This window comes from Pipra filicauda, unplaced genomic scaffold (genome assembly GCF_003945595.2).
Source record: "Pipra filicauda isolate LSUMZ 115617 unplaced genomic scaffold, ASM394559v2 scaffold26_size5592650_pilon, whole genome shotgun sequence".
In the NCBI taxonomy this organism is placed as follows: Eukaryota; Metazoa; Chordata; class Aves; order Passeriformes; family Pipridae; genus Pipra; species Pipra filicauda.
Genome location: NW_024104387.1, coordinates 460,847 through 479,933, shown reverse-complemented (window position 1 = coordinate 479,933; position 19,087 = coordinate 460,847). Strand labels below are relative to the sequence as shown.

The window sequence follows — 19,087 nt, the reverse complement described above, 5'->3', positions numbered from 1 at the left end:
GTGCAAACAAATGCCTTTCCCCTATGCTTCTTTTAACATTTATTTATTGTTTTTACATTATTGTCTGCTCCCAGAGGTGTTGGCCTCTAGGTGCTGATAAAATGTGAATGTCCCAGACTCGCCTTAAGTGCATGCAGTTCTGCAGTAATCAGATTTTCTTTTCAGTACAGCATAAGAAAACAAAAAATCTACATCTTTATTTTTGCATTTTGTGGCATAGATATGGGAAAACAACTTTCCCCCCAGAAAATACTTTCAAAGGGGAAAAATTGTGGCAATTCAACTAAGTGGTGAAGGTGGAGGATGGGAATGGGGAAAGTCTTACAGAAGCACAGAAACCCCCAATTTGGCAAGTTAATTTGACTGGTATGACCTCATGTTAGAGTGGTTTAGCTTGGGGTTCTTTCTTGCCTGTGTGGTTTGTGTTTAAAACCAAGAGCCACAGGGGAAGGAGTTGAGGTGAAGACAGTGGGAGAGGAGGGCAGCCCATTTTTTTCCCAGTGGTACATCCTTGTTTGTCTTTTGTTGAAGCCCTTTTTCTTCAGTAGGCCTTGAACTCTGGTCTCCCTTATAGCCAGGAATGTGTTTTGAGCTTGGTGGTAATTAAGGGCAACTGGGCACACAGTGGAGGACAGGTCTGAGCCAGGCTCTTGAAGAGGGAGCAGCGGCCCCACTCTGCGTTTTGCCCTTGCCTCTGTGGGCCAGGCAGTGAAGAGATTTCAACCTGAATCTGCTGCGTGCCAGCCGAGTGCTGTAACCATTTGGCTGTTGGGGACTACTTTCACCGTATTGTGGCTGAATATAGTGCTTTGTTGCCTTGGCTTTTATTCCCTGTGCTCAGCATCTGAATGTTTTTGTCATGATCGAAATAGTTCATTTCGATCTCCTGCGTTGGTTTCAATGCAAGTTGGAGGGGGTTGTCCTTGAGTGAACCCTTCTGTAAATTCAGCCCAAATTCATGAATAGTTTAGTCTTCCCTGAAACTATGTTTCTTAATGAATAAATGATTGAGCAAGGGAAAAAAAAAAGCCTTCCATTCAGAAACAGCAATATTAAAATTTACTAGACCTGTTTCTTTATTGTTACATAGTCTTTAGGCTTTTTGGGAGCAGTGTGGTTCCAGTTCAGCCAATAAGCAAACCTGATTTCTGCAATCAAAGGAAGGCTTTTATTTTGTTTCGGGGTTTTTTGAGGTTTGTTTTTTTTTTTTTTTTTTTTTTTTTGGTAAGCCTATACTTTTAAAAAGAAAGCTTTGCACCAGGAGCTCTGGTACTGCTGTAGATATGGTAACACAAGATATCTAAGAAGCCACATAAACTCTATCATAATAGAGGAAACTTTTATGCATTTTAAAGTCATTCAAAGGTGTTCTGTATCTTGGGTGTCTGTTCATTGTTTGAAATGAAGGAGGAAGCTCTGGTGCTTTATTGGGAAGGCTGGTTCTGCAGAAGATCAGCTCAGTTGGAAGGTGATGTTTTGGGTCTATTTTTGGGTAGCTGTGCAGATGCTGTTTCTTGGGTGACTGACCCACCATTTACATCCAGCTTTTCTGATGGTTACTGTAAATACACTCTGCATTCTGTTGGTGGCATTACAGTAAAATTTATACTAATGAAATTAATGAAAGAAACTTCATGGGTTGCATATTATAGGGGCTAAGAATTGATAGATACATGAAATGTTCATATGACATGGGAGAGGTATGTGGAAGAACAATGTAAGAGCTTAAAAGGTTACTGTGATAATATTTGGGGATTGGGGATCTTCATATAGTGTTTGTTGAAATAAGATAAGAGGGATATTAGGAAAACTGGAAATATCTTTCAGGATGCAATTCTAGTTAAATCAGGATAAAAAGTAGAAAGAATAAAATACTATCCCCCTCTTCAGCTGTTTCACTCTACTGTCTCCAGTATGGGCAGTCTCAATGTAGGGTACAAAGGATGTAATTCAGATGAGATAGTTTTGGTTAAACTGCAATACAAATGCTTTGAGTGAGTTAACAACACCACAAGTGCAATTTGTTTTCTTTAAATATGAAGGTTAAATTCTTATAAGTCAAAACTTGAGTTTTTGAGAAATTGGCTAGGAAATATTCAGTGGCAGATGTTGGATCAAAAAAATCACAGATATTTCCAGAGAGTTTTCCATTTAATTATTGTCTTTTATTGTAGTACTTATACCTTTCAGTGAAGGATTATCCCCGGACTGACTTCTGTCAGTAAAAAGATAATTCTTTTGGTTTCTTGTGTGCTTGGGTTGTCTCTGCTGGTGTTACATTCCTGTCACAGGAGTAATAGTGTTTGGATGAATGAAAGTAGGTAACTTCATGGTCTCACATTCCATAATGAAACATGTTTCATTGTGGTTGAAGTACATTCAGCGCAAATGTTGAGGGAGAGAGAGGTTAGGATTGTTTTGTTTGTGGTGCTGTTTTCTTGGGGGGTTTTCTTGGTTGTTGGTTTGTTTTTTTTTTTTTTAAACCATGATCTTGAGACATGAGTGATGCTGTGTCTTCCTTCTTATGTGCAACAATGTCCTGTATGATCAGAGCTCATCTTTTTGGCTGCCTACATCTGAACCCCCTGGGTAACTGTGCAGGAGCACACACTTGCTGGTCTCTCCTCTGTTTTCAAACAAGAAGGAAACCCCTTAGTCATCCAAACACTTTTCTGTTTGTTTGGCTTACTTGTAAGGAATGTGCTTTGTAAGTGTCTTTGGGAGATGGAGCAGGGACTGGGCTTTAAACCCTAAAGTCTGCATTTAAAGTGGGTTCTGAACACAGACTTCACAACATGTAGTTGCTGTTAGAAGCAGCATAGACATAAAAACCCTGGTGCAGGGAAGAACGTGCTGTAACAATGGACTTTAAAAGGTTCTGAGTCATGCAGATGGGGTATATCACTAGAAAAAAAAAAGTAGAAAATAACTTTATAGAGATGTTCAGTAGTTAGGGGTTGTCTAGACATCTGCCTTCATGCCTTTTGGCATCTGGAGGCTTATGTGTCCAAATACATGGTGTTCCCTTGAGAGAAAAAAAGTCTGTGGGTACACTTCCATTTTCATAGCTTGAGTCAGGTGATGGATCAGGCATCTTTCTAAACTAGGGCCTTGTCTACACTAGTGTATTCAAGCTAATGTATTTCTCAGTCCTTTGAAAAGTCTTTTAGCTTTGCACCGGGCAGTCTGGGTGCAGTGAACAGTGGTCTTTAGTTCGACTTGGCTTGGTTTGCCTTTGGTCTCATTTACACGTGTCTTCTCAGCCGAGCCTTTCATCTCAATGAAACTCTTCCTGGTTAGTGTCTGCAAGATGCCTTCTCACTGAGGCTGAAACACAGGGTGGAGGTTCTGCCATGCAGGCAAGGGATCAAACCTTGTGAAGGTGTGGATCAAACTCTGCTGGCACCTCTTGCCTATAAGGCAAATTGTTCTAAAGTGCTTTTTCTTGTTTGTTTATTTTCTGCAGCTGAACTGCTGCAGTGTAGTTGCTATAAGGAACAATAAAACAGTATCTCTTAGAGATGAGGAGAGGCTGCCACAGCCTGTGAAGGATTCACTACTTTATTCTGGTATGTAATCATTCTTATAAATGTTTTACATTCTATATTCAAACCTGTTCTTCAGGTAGTCACGTTTCTGTCAGCATTATATAACTCTGTGACATTTTGACTACCTCTGTTAGAGACAGAAGAGGTGCAAAGGAATCCAGCTTGTGAGTCACTCTTGGTTTAATCCTTGTTGGAAGGTGGAGAAAGAGCCCAAGACCACTAAGAGAGCAGTTTGGGGAAGGTGATGTGAAAGTCTGTAAAACCACATCAATTAAAAGATACAAGATACCGAGGTTTTAGCAGCTGGAATGCAATTAACTTCCTCTTCATTCTTATCTTCCTCCCCTACCTGTACGTTTCATGCAGGTGAACACCATGTGGCATGTAGCAAAGGTCAATTATTTATGACATCTGATCCAAGGCTTTGATTTTCTGACTCAGCACTCTGAGTTGGTATGTAGTTTTTATTGTGCTAATTTTAAAGACCTAAGAAGATCCCACCCAGCAGTGTGGTGCAGAGCGCTTAAGGTTTGCATTTTACATTGCTGCTTTACAGGATTTACTGTTGGCAAGCAGCAGTTTATAGGTGGTTACAAATATGTTATCCCCCTAATCTCAGGGAAATCTGGCTATACATGAGCAAATACAGTAAATGGCTTAGCCTTCTGTGACATGCACATAAAATATGATGCAAAGCCTGGAGGACTTAGTTTGATCTTTGTCTTAAAGCTAGTTTAATGTGACTTTAGTATTTGAGTGGGAAGATGAAACTTTGCCCCATGTGTGCATGGTAAAAATGCATCACAGTGAACTGAAGGGTTTCTTCTGTAACATTCTCCAAAGCTTTTGCTCCAAACATGCAGACACATTTACATGGGTTTTCTAGTCAAAGCTTTGGGACTTGTCAGCCTTGAACATGCAGATGAGAAACTTTAGAAGCCTATTTTTAGCAGATCAAAGTTTGTGGACTAGGTATGTTTTAATGCAGTACTTGAGCACTATTTTTCATAGCCTTACCTGTTTGTGCAGAGTTTTTGTGGGGGAGAGGGGCATTGGTTTGGTGGATTGGTTTCTTTTGTGTTTGGTGTTTTTAGCAAATAAATAATAGCAGTGAGTGTGCTCTAGCTAGCTGGTTTGGAGTATGTCCTTGTTTCCTCCCTGAATATGATAGAGGTATTACACTTTAGCTATTGCAAAGTATAAAAAATTAAACACTGAACATCAGGCCAGAAAGAAATCTGTCTGATTTGGATATGTTTTACTGCCATTTGTTATTATCTTGGTTGGAAATGCTTTGCTGCTGTTTGTTGTAGGCATTGTTTCATCTTTTAACGTGATATCCATATAAACCTGTACGTGTATGAATCATGAAGTTCTTGTCCTTCAGGGTTTCTCAGGATTTTGCAGTGGTGCAGGAAAACAGTTTATATAGTTTAGGTCAAGGTTAGAAACCTTTCAGAGAAGTACTGATATTTTTTCAGTTTCTGTATTTGTGATCTGTTGAGGACAGAGGAGCAAAAGAGAATACATCTAATGTTTCGAAGACTTTGAACATATAATCTGGGTGAAATAAAATCAAATCTACTCTTCAGACTTTCAGTTAAAGTCAAAGAATAATTAATTGAAGGAATTAATTGATATGTTGTTGAAGATGCAGCAAAAATGAAGAGGAAGGATGAGGAGTTGTGATTGATTGTAATACCTGGTACTCATCTTTCATCCTGCCATTTTGTATATAAGCATTAAGAGAGGCTGTCTAAAATACATTGAGGATCCTTCCTTTGAATTCCTTTCTCAAATGTGCTTTAAAAATAATTGCACTAAAGGGGTTAATGGTATATAAAGGAAAAAGAGAAATACCAGTGATGCCCTCTCCTACCCCCAGTCTCTTCTGCAGAGTCGATGCCTGACTTGTATTAGTACTTTTTAATATTTTACTCTTTTTTTTTTTTTTTTTTTTTTTTTGCCACAGTTGAGGCAATAGTTGCTACTACAGACTGCCAAAGTGAGAACCTGCCAAAGTGCTTGGAGGATGGTACTGCACTTGTTGCTGCTCCTTTCTGACTTTGCATTAAGGTCAGATGCTGTGGAGGCCTGTGTGACACAACCATTCCTAACAGTGTACCGGTACTTCTAATAAAACTTCAAAGTGCATTTAAAGTATTTTGTCAAGGCAATCTGTTAATCAGAAGACTGCCTGTATAAAATACATATGTATGTGTCTTCAGAAACAGAACTTGTATAAAAATTTTCTTTTTAACATTTGCATGCTTAAAATTTGCAAGAACCGTCACCAACTGGAAGTGAATTTCTGATTGAAATAGTTGTTCTTCATCATTAAATTCACTGGTAGTGGATATTAATTCAGTGGCAATACAAGAAGTTTGGATGAAATTGAGTAAATTTAAGGAATATTTGTCCTTAATTTAATTGTGTTTTTTAAAAGGTTATTTTCAGTAATCTTTTATGAAAACCTTGGGCTTTTCTGTCAAGACCATGCAATGGAAAGAAGTATTTTTTTGTATTCTGATTGTAGTATAGGTAGCAGAAAATCTGTAATTGTATGGAAACAGTGAAAGCTATTGGAAGCCACATCAGTGGTACTATTGATCTAAGTGAAGAACGACCAAAATGTTGGGAAAACTGACTCTTGGTTTTGAAAGCTTTCTATGTTTTTTTTTTCCAAGGCTAAGCAAACACTGCACATTGATATAATATGTAATTTATTTGAAATGAACATGTTTTAAGACTGATAATAATGTAAACATCTTCCTCTTAGATATAAGAGTTTGAAATGAGCTACTAGCTGTTTGATCTGTATCAGAGCTAAGCCAAATATACAGATCAGCAGGAACTCCTTCATGTGTCTTGGAAGGAGAAAGAAGCCATGGATATTATTTTTTTAGAATAAAAAGTTTGCAGCTGGTCAGGCTGCAGTGTCGGTTTGATCTCTGGTTCTGACCCTGCATCATCCAGCCTTTTTCCTCCATACCCAGTCCTCCCAGATGGCCATGAAGTTGACCTTTTAATAGACATATCTATTGACTGGTAAATGAGAGAGAGCCCATGTTGTTGTCAGTGAATAACTTCTCATGCAGCCTCAGTGTATTCATAGAGGCGAGTCTGGTGATGGGATGATGGCGGAGCCAATTCTCATTCCTGTTTCTATTCAGCTTCTGTTCAAAGAGGAGGAAAAGAAAGACTCTACCAGAGCCCTAGATGAACTTACTGGAGCTGTACAATGAGATCTTTTGTTCCCTCCCAGGAGTACTACTACATGTTTTGAACGCTTGCAGTCCATTTGTCTTTTGCTACAGTTTAAATTCATTAAAGGATTAAATGGGCTGACAGTTGCAGGCAAAACCTCAAGGGTATCCCTTCAGCCCCATGTTGCTGTGTGAAAACAGCATATGGGAAAACAGGGTTTAATCAAATTATTTGTGTTTGTGATAATCTCATCCTTGTAGATCAACCAGATCTGTAACTTAGTTCGGAGCTGGAAAAGGTTTAACATCACATTTTTTGCTATAAGGCAATTTGCATTTGTTTTGGAGAAGTCAATCAGATGCTACTTTGCTTTTAGGTCCCATGGAAAAATGTAGATTCACCACAAACCAGTGCAGGTGAAGATGTGATATGTAGTAAATAAGCACTGTGAAGAAATTTTAAGGTCCAGCCCATAATTTATTGCATGAAATTACTTCCCTCGTGACAGGTTTGTGATGCTTGAAGGTGTACTGAGCCAAACCAGCTCAGTGTGGTGCCATTATCTCCTGCAATCTGCATCTGAGCTGGTGTTAACACCTGCATCACACTTTACACTTTAACATGGTCATCCTTAGCGCTGGACTTTCCAGAAAGTCCACTTTTATGGGATTTTAGGCCTATTTCCCTGCTGTTAGTCACTCAGGCTGAAGTTTGATGGTTTTGCTGGGGCCTCTAGTGGTCTCGGACTGCATTACCCAACCAGAGCTGCTGTTTGGAGATGGGGAGGAAGGATTGCTTTCCTCCCTCCTTTTGGATGGATTTACCGAGCTACGGGGCAGAGGCAGTGCCGTACATATAACTTATTTGGATTCTAGTGGAGCATTTTACACGGAGTTAGAACTGAATGTGCTGAAGGAGCGTTAATAAATGGTAACAGAGCGTGAAGGAGGAGATGAAGGTTAGCCTGAAAGGCCTCTGTTTTGGGCAGTGGTCACAGGCTGGTTTCTCCCAGCTGCACACCTCATTGCTTTTTAAATTAGGAAGTTTTGCCCCGGTAAGGGCAAAAAGATACTTTACTAAGAAAAGTGTGGAATTAAGGCAGGAAAGAGCAAAGCTGTCATGTACCAATGCCAAGACTGTCACCAAAAAAAAAAAAAAGGATTTTGTCTCTAACAAGACAGTTTTGAGCTCTATGTGAGCAAGCTTGTAGGCTTTCACAGGCCACGGTTCTCCTGCCATCAGACAGGGTGTCATGGATGAGAAATTTGGTCCTTATTGTCAGTGTAAATAATCTTTCTTGATATTGTCTTTGAGCTTTGGTGTAAGTTTTAAAATCCCTTCATGACTGGTTTTATTTGGAAAACTCTCAAACCAAATCCAGCTCAATGTTATTCTCCTTGTAAAGCATCTTTTAACGCTTCCCTGAGCAAAGACTGTGCAGAGTCCAAAGTGTCTGGCATAGAAAAGTGAAATCTACTTGTGATAAGGGAGAAACTTGAGAGTGCCAATTGCTCTCAGCTAAGCAGATCTGAAATAGGGCTCTGTCAGGCAATGCTGCTCACTTTTATGACTGTGCTGCAAAGGCCAGGCGGCTGCTGGCGCTGGTGTGCATTTTCCATGGTGTCTGGGTGGCCAACCCTGCTGACTTGGCGACAGTTAGTGTTGTGTCATTGCCACCAGGGTATTTTTTTTTCTTTTTTTTCTGCCTTTTCTTTTTTTTTTTTTTTTCATTGAATCCTTCTTCTTCCAGGGTGTGCCTGAGTGATGACTCAGAGTGAAAAAATAGTGCTCTTGAGCTACATGCAGGAATGTGGCTTGTTCACATAAAATAAAAGTTGATGCTTCCTTAGTTTTGGAAGAAGGCAACTGGCAGTGTTAACCTCCTCTTCTAAGAGGAACTTTTGGGTTTTCGATTCAGGCATTGCTCTTGCACATCTGACTGCAGTTCCACCCATGTCAGCATGACATGTAACTTGAGCAGGATAACAATTTGGGGTTTAGTAAGTAGTTGTTTTAAATATTACTCATTGCCATTGTCAAATAAGCAGACTGTTCTCTTTATAAACTCCTTCAGCAGCAGCATCTCTGAAAAGACATTACATGTACGACTTACATGGGTACAATGACAATGAGTTATGCAAATTATTTAAAGTTGTTGAAACATTTCAGCCTTTCTCTGGGATGAAGTTTTACTGTTTCCTCAGTTGGAGTGATCCAATTCTACTGTGAGGTGGTTTGCAGCAACTACTGCCTGTAATTAATGAGGACCTGGAATTTTGGGTGAAGCAGAACTACTACTGGGTCACATGGAAAAGTTTAATATAAAAGTTGGATCTGGAAGTCATTGGAATTAAGTCTAATGGTGCTTCCTAGGGTCAGTGGTGAGAGAGCTATCAGTTGCAATGCAATTGTGTTTGGTGTCTGGGCCTATTGTCAGCCCATTTCCTATGAAAATCTGCTGCTTGGTCTTCGGTATTTCTGTAGCTTCTGTGTTTTATGTGTACACAGGTAAGTGAGTCACTTCCTTGTACCAAACCACAGGAAAACTTACCTGAGAAATCTTTCCTTGAAGGCAGGACTTAGGAAGAGAAACAAATCTAACAGGTACAGTTCAGATGAGATCCGTTCTATATTTTTCTCTTTATTTTGGATATGTTATCCAGAAAACTCCTGGCTCCTAGGCTAGCCATCTGAAAAGCAGATACAGGTAAAACTTGGACAAAAATCAGGAGAGGAAGAAAGAACTTGCTCCATATGTTCTGTCACAAATTTCCATCTGGTATCTCATCTTGGCTTTCCTACAAGGCCTTGTCTTCCGCTGCATTTTTAGTTTACTGGAGGTGCTGTGCAAACCAGAATCTCCTCATCTGTTTTCATAAAAACCAATGGGAAAAATTATATTTGGTCTTCCTTTGGAGAAAAGCTTGCTTCAGGGAAGGCAAAATTTAGAAATGTCAGGGGTAAAATATAAATACATGCAAAGTGGAAATAGTCTTTACCCTTTCACATAACTGCATAATAGCTCAAAATAGCCTGTATGGCTGTTGACTGCTTCAGGGCTTTGCATAGCTTCCTACTGCTAAGAGGGTCCAGCCCCACCCAGTTAATAACAAACACCAGCTCATGTTTCTTTCTTCTGAGTCTCCATCTGGTCCTGTGCAGTATCATTAGCAGAGCTGCTCATTTAGGGTTAAAAGAAGAGAAGACCCCAAACATCTTGCAAAAACTTAGTGGGGTTTTTTACCCCAGGATAACCCACTTACACCAAACATTCTGTGAAATGGTGTTTTATGTGTGGGCTGTGAGTACCTGCCTAAGATACCAGAGGGAAAACAAGTGGAGCTGACACTTGCCGCAGCGTATTTTCCATTCTTCATTGGCAGGGAATGCATCATGTTATTGAGATCAACTGGAGTTAATTTGAATCAAAAAGGGACTATTGTGGATTACAGCTAAAATTAATTTAGCAGAGTAAATACACACTAGAAAGGGAAAAAAGGAAAACCAACCCCAAACCCTAGCACTGAATCTTCAAGGAAACTGTATCATATAATTAAATGTTAGCTTCTGACTTGGCCTCCTGTTGATTATTTCCTCCTTCTGGTAGTAAGGACCTGATACAGGAGGGCTAAGTATTCACAAATGCCACTGAAATTGGTAAGTGAACTGTTTAGCAGACCTACAGCACACAGACTCAATCCACTTTGTCTTTTTTTCTTTTCATACAATAAGTACAGGGGAAAGCACTTGCTTTTCTTGGCTTGGCATATCTTTGAGATTTGGAGTCACCACCTCTGGAAGTGTTCAAGAGGTGTCTGGATGTGAAACTTGGTTTAAGGGTGATTATAGTGGTGCTGGGTTGACAGTCAGACTAGATGATCTTGAAGGTCACTTTCAACCTTGATGATTCTGCATGAATTTCCCTGCATTTTGCAATCGTATAATGATTTGTGGTTAAAGTTTTCTGCTTAAATGCACAGAAATGCTTTGCAATTGAAGATTTTTGACACTTTATAAAGAAATTAGAAAACAGGGCAATATATTACTCAAGTGTATTTTAGCTCATTTTCCAGTATCGTATCTCTGGCACCCTAGAACCCAGAAATTGCCAAAGTAAGGCTTGTTAGTTGAACTAGGTCATACGGGTTTAAGCACATATTTTTCCCCAGTTCAGGTGATCTCATTTTTCTTGCCCAGTTCTGTAAGCCTACAAACCTTAATTAATTTGGAAATAATATGGAAATTAATGAGATGAAATAGCCAGGAGATGGATTGCAAGACATAAAAACATTTCATCTTCCAAACCCCATCCTTTCTTGTTGTATGACAACAGTCTTCTGCAAGAAGCTGTCACTCCCTGCTGATTTAGACTTCACGCTCCCAGGGAAGTGGGAAGACGTCCCCAGCTGAAATAGCAGTCAATGCCTTAAAAATCCTAGAAAAATCAACAAGTGTTGGAAAGTGTATCAATCGGTGAATGCAATACTTGGGCAATCCCACTTCTGTAACTGTGGAGCTTCCCAGTGGCATTCCGGGGTTTAATTTTCACTTACTTTGTGTGACCTTGAATAAAAGCTTTCTGTGGGAATGCTTTCTGAATAAGACTTATGCTAAGTATGAAATATCAGAGGTGACAGAGGGGTCTGGAAGTGTCCAAGTTATTATGCCTTTGCTGGCTAATGTTTGTTGGCTGAGAGGTGGTGACTGAGCACCAGCAAAACCAAGCCTGGAGTCTTAAAACCATCATGATGGTTGCTGTGTGGTGGCTTGTCCTGAAGCCCATATTTATGAATGTGGGACAACTAATGGTAAGTGAACATAGCAAGGGGAAAAAACAGGTGTGAGATCAGGGTTACGTGGGGTAGTGATCTTGTTACATTGTGCTGTTGCTTTTGTGAAAGGGTCTTGCGAAGCAATTTGGAGACCCCTGTGATAGCTTGGTGGTATTTTTGTGGAACTCCTCCAAGCTTGAGAGGATGGGTGGATGGAGAAGATAAGATCTAAAGGTACGCATTTGAAAGATGATTAACTTTGAGAGGGGTGTGAATAATTTCCTGGCTTTTTTCTTGAGTCACAGGGCACACACTGGTAGCACACAAGAAATAGTAAGCAGTAACCTCAAGTGGTGTTCTCGGAAAGGATTTGTGGTTAAGGGGTTTTTTTTTTTTGGCTGGGATTTTTTGGTTTGCTCACTTTGACTGTTTAACCAGCTTCTTAACCTTGTATTTACATGAACCAAACCACGTTGTTTGTTTTGAAAACTGGAGCACCCCAGGTAGGTGGGCTACTGTGCACAAGGGTTTTCCCCAGTGCAGGAACCCTAACTTCATTAGAGGGTAGTTTGTCAAATATCAGTGGGACTTGGGCTTCTCAGTCACTATTTTTGAAGAAGTTTTCCTGCAACACTTCCTATTTCTCCCTAAGATTACCTTTGAGACTAATAATAATTCCTCAGGCAACCCAATGTATACCTGAGGAGGATGGAGCTGAACTCTTCACGGATTACAGGCAACCAGCTCCTGGTCGGTAATAAACTGCACACATAAGGAGCCCAGGACACACCTTGTGCAAGTGCAGGTGAATTCCTCAGCTCCTCTGGAACATGCAGCCTTTGGTCAGGCACTAAGCATTGCTGTGTGACACATGAAAAGATTCATTTACCATCACATTGACAGTGATGACGTATACACATCTCTCCTGTTTTTCAGTTGAAATGGTCAGTGTTTAGCATTTTGCTGTGTTTTCTTGGGGAGGGATGTTCCACCCCTACCCAAAGCTCCACAAAAGTTAAGAAATTACCCAGCTGTACATGTGAATACTAGATATTTGTAGGTATTTGTGTCATTGAATAAGAAAAGTGGAGATGGCAGGGTTCATGATATATTAGATGCAAACACAAGGAGAAGCAGATGTTCAGTGCAAATATCCTCTGAAATAATAAACAAATGTTTTGTATAAATTCTCATTAAGTTCTTATAAATACTCATGTAAGGCTGAAGAACAGTTTGGTTCATGGCTGGTGTTGAAAAATACAGCATGGAATGACTGAGTCAGGCAGGCTGACGCTTGGGAATGGGATCACTTGTTTTGTGTGGGTTTGGGTTTCAGAAGGAGGCCTGCCTGTCACGTGATTTTTTTTAATTTGATTTTTTTTTTTTTAATTTGGTTTGTGCATAGTCTTCTGGAAAGTCAAAGGAGTATTGTGAGACTGTGTGATGAGCAAGTGGAATGATGGGAAGCTGTTCATTCATCATGTGACAGGAATTTTAGCATAACTTTCCTTTTGTTGTTTGAGCATCCTTAACAAAACCCACATGTGACAGTACAACCAAGTTTCTAGCAGCCTGGTCATGATTTGCCATTAGATCAGATAGCCATAAAACAGGAATCAACACGCTCATTGTTTGAGTTGGCAGGGAAGTAATGGGGTGGTAAGGAGGAGGGGTACAGGAGGCTTAGTGGTGGCATACCTGTTTCACAGCCATGTGATATCTGTTGCTCCTGTTGCTCAGGAAGGATGCTGTGCCCCTGAATTCAAAATTTGGGTAGAAGGAGGTGAGAAAGTTCATCTTCAGGTAGTTTTGCAGAAAGGAAAGTAACTAAAGGACAGGTAAAAAATGTCAGGCTCTTGCTTCTGTGTCTGTAGGGCTGCAGAAATCACTGTTGCTTAGTCCTATGGCATTTCTTGTTGTTTTCATTCTTTTTGCAATTTCCCTTTCTTAATAAATAAAACACCCTTTTGGCTTTGCTTTTAGATTACCCTGCATTTCAGGGAATCTTACCTCTTGCTCCATCATTCAGCAGCTGTTTCCACAGAGCTTAGCACTTCTGCTCTGAATGCTGCATGGCGGTGTTTTCCTGCCTTTCCTTGGGTGAAAGACTACAAAAGGACTCTTGACCCAAGTGCAGACAAATGTTTCCTCACTTCCTAATAGCCTTGCAGTTTGGCTGAGCTCTCAAAAACTCAGAAAGGTTGAGGAGGAGCCTCAGACTTGTACACAGGACATTTCTGTCCTGTGTCATGTCTGTTGCAGGCTGAGTTGTCTGTGAGGCTGTGGTAGAAGAGACCAGGTCTTTGATGCCTACAAGTGCTCTTTTGCCTGGGAATTGTGCCCAAACTCTTCTTGGTGCTGCACTGAGGCCATCACAGGCTGGAAGGGTGCCTCTCTGCTTGGAGTTTGCTTCTGCTGCTCTTCTCCTTACTGTAAAGCTGAAGGGGTGGTTTTTAGTGTTGTTTCTGCTCAACTGGCCTGCCTCATCTTTGTAGAGAGTGGTTTTTGTAGTCTCTCACTGGAAGAACAAGATTTAATGGTGTCTTCTGACTACTTTTTAAGGGTCTGCTTGGGCCCATGAATGTGGCACAAGGAGCTGCTGCTCCTGGAGCTACTTGTGGCACCAGCAACATGTGAGCTGAGGGGGGCTGAATGATTTAGGATTCAAGCATTGTATCAGATTGTTGTGGTATAGCTGCTTATTTTGAGTTAGCTTGTGGAATTGCACAAACAGCTAAGGAATTAAGAAAATGGTGGAAGAGAAAATGAGTTTCAAGTGCTTTAGATGAAAGATTCCTTCTGCCTGCCCCCACCATTGTGCCAAAACCAGACCCAGAAACCTCCCATGCTTACAGGTCTCCCTGGCACAAGGCACTGTGACCTGTGGATCTCCAGCACCACACTGGGAACCTGCTGGTGGCTTGGAATGCTTACCTCTGCATGCTTGTTTTTGCCTTGTCATGTGTAGCTTTTCAAGTTGTATTTAGTCCTTGATACAATTGCTGCAGTAATGCGTTTGTTATGTGACAAAAGTGGCTGCTGCAGTCAGCTGGCATCAGCTGGCTACTGGAGCCCCAGGAAATCACAGTTTTCCTCTCAAGCACCTGCAGACCTCAGTCTGGGGCTTTTATTTCACTCCTTTAAGGAGCATTTTGTGGTACCCCTGGAGGGACACGAAGTTGACAATTTATGGGCCAGTTTGCACACCAACAGGAAGGGAAATGGCTATTCTGAAGTAAAAGTATGAAGTTGAAAGACTAAAAATCATCCTCGGAGCAAATTCTGGTGTGATGGTCAGTATTACTAGCAGAGTAATTTTAGACTGCAGTTGAGTGGCAAGAGTGGATATGTGCACATATATAAACTAGATTTCAGGGTATGTACTAAGTGTTTTCAACTTTGATTACACTGAGTTTCCATTCTCTGAAGCAAAGTACTCTTTTGTGAGAAGTAATGAAGTTTATACAGCAATACGATGAAAGGAAGAGTCTTATTAATGAAAAAGACCTAATTGACATCTGTCATTTTTTGTGGGATGGTGTCAAAGATGCTAACTAAAGCGTCTTTTGACTAAGGTATTATAGGTTTGGATTTTAAATTGTTATGTGCAAAATAACTAGCTTATGTTATTCAAACTTTTTTTGTGTGTGTGACAAAATAAACTAGTTTTTGAAAAACTGGAAATAAATTTTACCAGCATGTTTAGATTTTTTTCTCTAATAGTTTGGTATATTTTTTAGTGTTGTTTTTATGTAGATTTTTTGGTATTTTTAGGTAATTCTTTTGCAGATTGAACAGTTTAGACTTTTTAAAATTGATTTCTCTCCCCCCCGCCCCCATGTTAATTAAACCAGTCCTTTTTTTCCGTTTGAACTTCTGGTATTTTTTAAGTTTTAATTTCTATTATTTATTTTTGTTTTCCAGGTCAGATGTACAATTGACTGTAAGTATAATTCTGTGGCTTGCTTTTTATTTTTTTATATAAGTCTCATTATCTTAATTTTTTTTTTTAAGAAAGATCAGACATTATCAGCAAATTATTAAAAAAAACAACCAAACTTCCTGAAAAAGTTTTTAGAAATGGTAGTTAAAAATGTAGACTCAATTATTTTAGTGACTCTAATTCCTGCAATACATTTAAGGATGTTTAAAGATATAGATATATAAATACTTTTCAGTTTGCTTTTCAGTTTGTAAAGAGTTCTGGTAAAATCAAGTACAGGTATAGAAGAAAGATGGGAAAATAAACTTGAAGGCAACGCAAAACAAGCAAACCCCGAAACAAAAAGCCCCCAAAGTGATGCTTTTAATAATTTTCTGAACTGAGTCTAGAACTGCTGTACTGGCCAAGATGACAAGTTTTCACATGGCAGAAATTTCTGAAAGTATATGCAGATAAGTTCTACGTTAATATTGAACATCAGACTTATGTGAGTTAGCTTTAAATTTTAGGGTCTTAATCAACTCTCTTCACACTTTGGGCTGTGCCACATCAATATAAACTCTCTTGCTGTAGATACATAACGTCTGTTCCTTACTTGTGGGAACACACTGTGGGACTATGAGAACTTTTTTCCTCATGTGCTGAGGAGAAGAAGGAAAATTGCTATGCCAGGTTAAACAAGCTTCTGATAACAAAAGAAAAAACACACTTACACAGAATGTGGCTGCAAGTTTCTTTAACTCCGTTCAAGCAAAACTGCACTGAAAAGAGCAAATCGTGATAGCTTTCATCCGAACTGTGTGTAGCGTCAGTGAATGATTGAAATAATGTGGTGGTCCCTTGATATAAATCAAATAATCTCGCAGAAGTTGAGAGGTAAAACCAGGAAACGCACAGTGAAATTTTTGTAGAACGAATTGAGAGAAAGGAAATGACTGCAGATCTGTACATGATGTCTCTAAAAACAATATCTATCTACTTCTGCAAACGGGAAGCCCAGAAGTTTTGCAAAGACGCTTATTGTTTGGTGTTCTTCTTTCAGGCACTGAGGATTGCAGCTCAAAAAATGTAGCTGCAGAACAAGGAACCAGTAGTAATGATAATTTATCAGTAAACTCTGCAAGTGGAAACAAAACACATGGAGGTGGAAGATCGATCAGGGCTGTGTCACCATTCGATGGGACAATAAGTGATGGAAGCAACGTAACACGTACGTGGTTTGAAATGTGGCTGGGATGTGAATCTTCAGGGTGTTTTGTATTTTTATATTGTATTAGCATTTTAACACTCTGAACTGTAGTCCAGAGTGCAAAGAGCATTGCAGGGGCATGAATCGAACTGCTTTACTGGAATAGAGAAGGAACCAAAGAAATCTGTCTGCACAGCTGACTAGGAGTGCAATTTCATGCTGTGATTGGCTCACGGCCTTGAAATAATTCTATTCATGTTAGACTTAGGCCCCCTTCCCTGCTTACTATGGCTTTTTAGGTTACAGCTTCAACAGTCGAAGCTCACTATGACGTATAGATTTGAAATGCATGAGTAACAGGGTTACAGCATGCTGTGTCATGTATCTAGAGGAGAGGTGTATGAATCTTGTTGCTAGAAAGGCTTCTCTCTTTGGGGTAGCCAGTTTAGGAAAAAATGACAGCAGATTGTGTGTTCTAGTCTTCCTCAGCATCATGCATAAAGTTCACAGCTGAGGCAGCACAGTAATCACTACAGCACCTAGATATTTCTACTCCATGAGATGAAGAGAAATTTGAGGAATTAGAGTAGTTTGGAGAGCTAGCCAGGTGTGCCTTGCAGTATGGAAGGATGGCTTGATTATTTTCCGAGGCTGATCAGTGTTTTACAGAGACCAGGGTAGGGCAGGGAGAAGAGTGCTTTATGTGTTTGTCAACAAATACTCTTGTGGGTTAACAGATTTTTTTGTTTGTTTGTTTCACAGTGCCCAGCCCAGTTTATGATCTCAAGGCAAAATATGTTGGTATGACTTCTGTCATCTTAACGTGGTTAGTGAACAGCACTGCTTCGAACTCCTACAGGATAGAGTATGGAAATGATACCTCTATGAAGAGCCTGATGACCAGTGAGACCGAAAGAGAAATTACCGAGTTGATCCCTGGGACAATGTACAATTTCATCGTAATTGCATTAGGAGATGGTAGTGAGACAGAAGGAGTGCCCTTAAGGGTGTATACAAGTAAGTCAGAGTTACTTGAAGCCCTGTTTCCAGTGGTCTGTACTTTTCTGTGCAGGTCAGGGCTCTACCTACCTATGTGAGGATTGAAATTCAATACTGTTGCATGTATATTTTAGTCCTGGACGACTAAAATATATCTGGGCAATATACAAAGAATGGGATGTTAGGGTACAGCAGAAACATAGCCCTGATGGTTTTGTTTGTTTGTTTTAAATTATCATGCTTCCCCTCCATCCTGGTCTCTTCCCTGCTCACCTTTCTGGATTCCCAGGGGAAGCTCTGGGAGTTCTGACACAGTGATGTCCTACCCTTCTGCTTTGAGGTGTCAAAGGGAAATGAATGCCCCTCAGAATGACTTGTCTTCAGTTCTCTCTTAGCTGCCCACTGGTGCAGCAGGCTCCAGCAGTGCCTGGCGATGTTGTTGGGCTCCTCCTGCACTCTGAACCATGAGTGGTGGGAAGGGAACGAAGTACTGATGTGCCTGTGTTTCTTCTCTCCGTGCCTATGAGCAGCTGTTCTTTCAGGCTGACAGATTGTTGTCTTGCCTTTCACAGAACCCAGCCCAGTTCTTGATCTCAAGACAGAGTATGTTGGTGTGACTTCTGTCAACTTAACATGGGAGGTGAATGACAATGCTTCCAACTCCTACACGTACAGGATAGAGGTTACAGAAGATATGACTGTTAGGAACGTGACATCCACTGACCACAAAGCAGAAATTACTGATTTAATTCCTGGGACAATGTACAACTTCACTGTATTTGCAGTAGTGGCTGATAATGAGACAGAAGGAGAAGGAAGATCTATAGACCTGTATACAAGTAAGTCACAGTTTCTTGCAGCCTTGTTCTGCTGGACAGCTCAAAGCTCTGCCTAACTGCTTGAGGGCTAAAATATAAAGATGTTTTATATATATATATTTGTATATATATATGATGTCTTATTCATGGAGCCTAATCTGGGATGTCCACTAAGCATGGGGTCTTGAAGTGTGGACAAAATACATCCTTGCTTTTAAAAAGCACAACCAGGCAACCGTAATTCACCTTCCTTCCTCTCCATCTTTATGTCCTCTTATCTCTTCATGTGGGATATAACTTCTTGTCACAAGTACTCTGTGAGACAACTTGGAAAGATGCCCTTCTGGACTTACTGTTTGTGAATAGAGAAGGACTGATGGGAGATGTGATGGTAGGTGGCTGACTTGGCTACAGTGGTCATTAAACGAACGAGTTTCAAATTTTCAGTGTAATGAGAAAAAAGAGACAGCAGAGTTGCTACCCTGGACTCCAGGAGAGCAAAGTTTAAGCTATTCAGGGTGCTACTTAGCAGCCTACCCTGAGGATCTGCTTTTGAGGGCTTAGGAATTCATCAGTGCTGTTCAGTTTTTAAGAACAGCCTTTTAGAAGCA

The 19,087-nt window shown here is 40.2% G+C and overlaps 1 protein-coding gene across 1 annotated transcript in view; it reads left to right on the top strand.

The window, feature by feature from the left end:
- PTPRJ (protein tyrosine phosphatase receptor type J) overlaps positions 1 to 19,087 on the top strand; it is a 71,989-nt gene that overhangs the window by 32,239 nt on the left and 20,663 nt on the right. The window contains exons 2-5 of the mRNA XM_027737232.2: positions 15,452 to 15,470; positions 16,513 to 16,680; positions 17,422 to 17,676; positions 18,231 to 18,497. Of these exons, the coding sequence (XP_027593033.2) occupies positions 15,452 to 15,470; positions 16,513 to 16,680; positions 17,422 to 17,676; positions 18,231 to 18,497 (709 nt within the window). The remainder of the gene's footprint in view (positions 1 to 15,451; positions 15,471 to 16,512; positions 16,681 to 17,421; positions 17,677 to 18,230; positions 18,498 to 19,087) is intronic.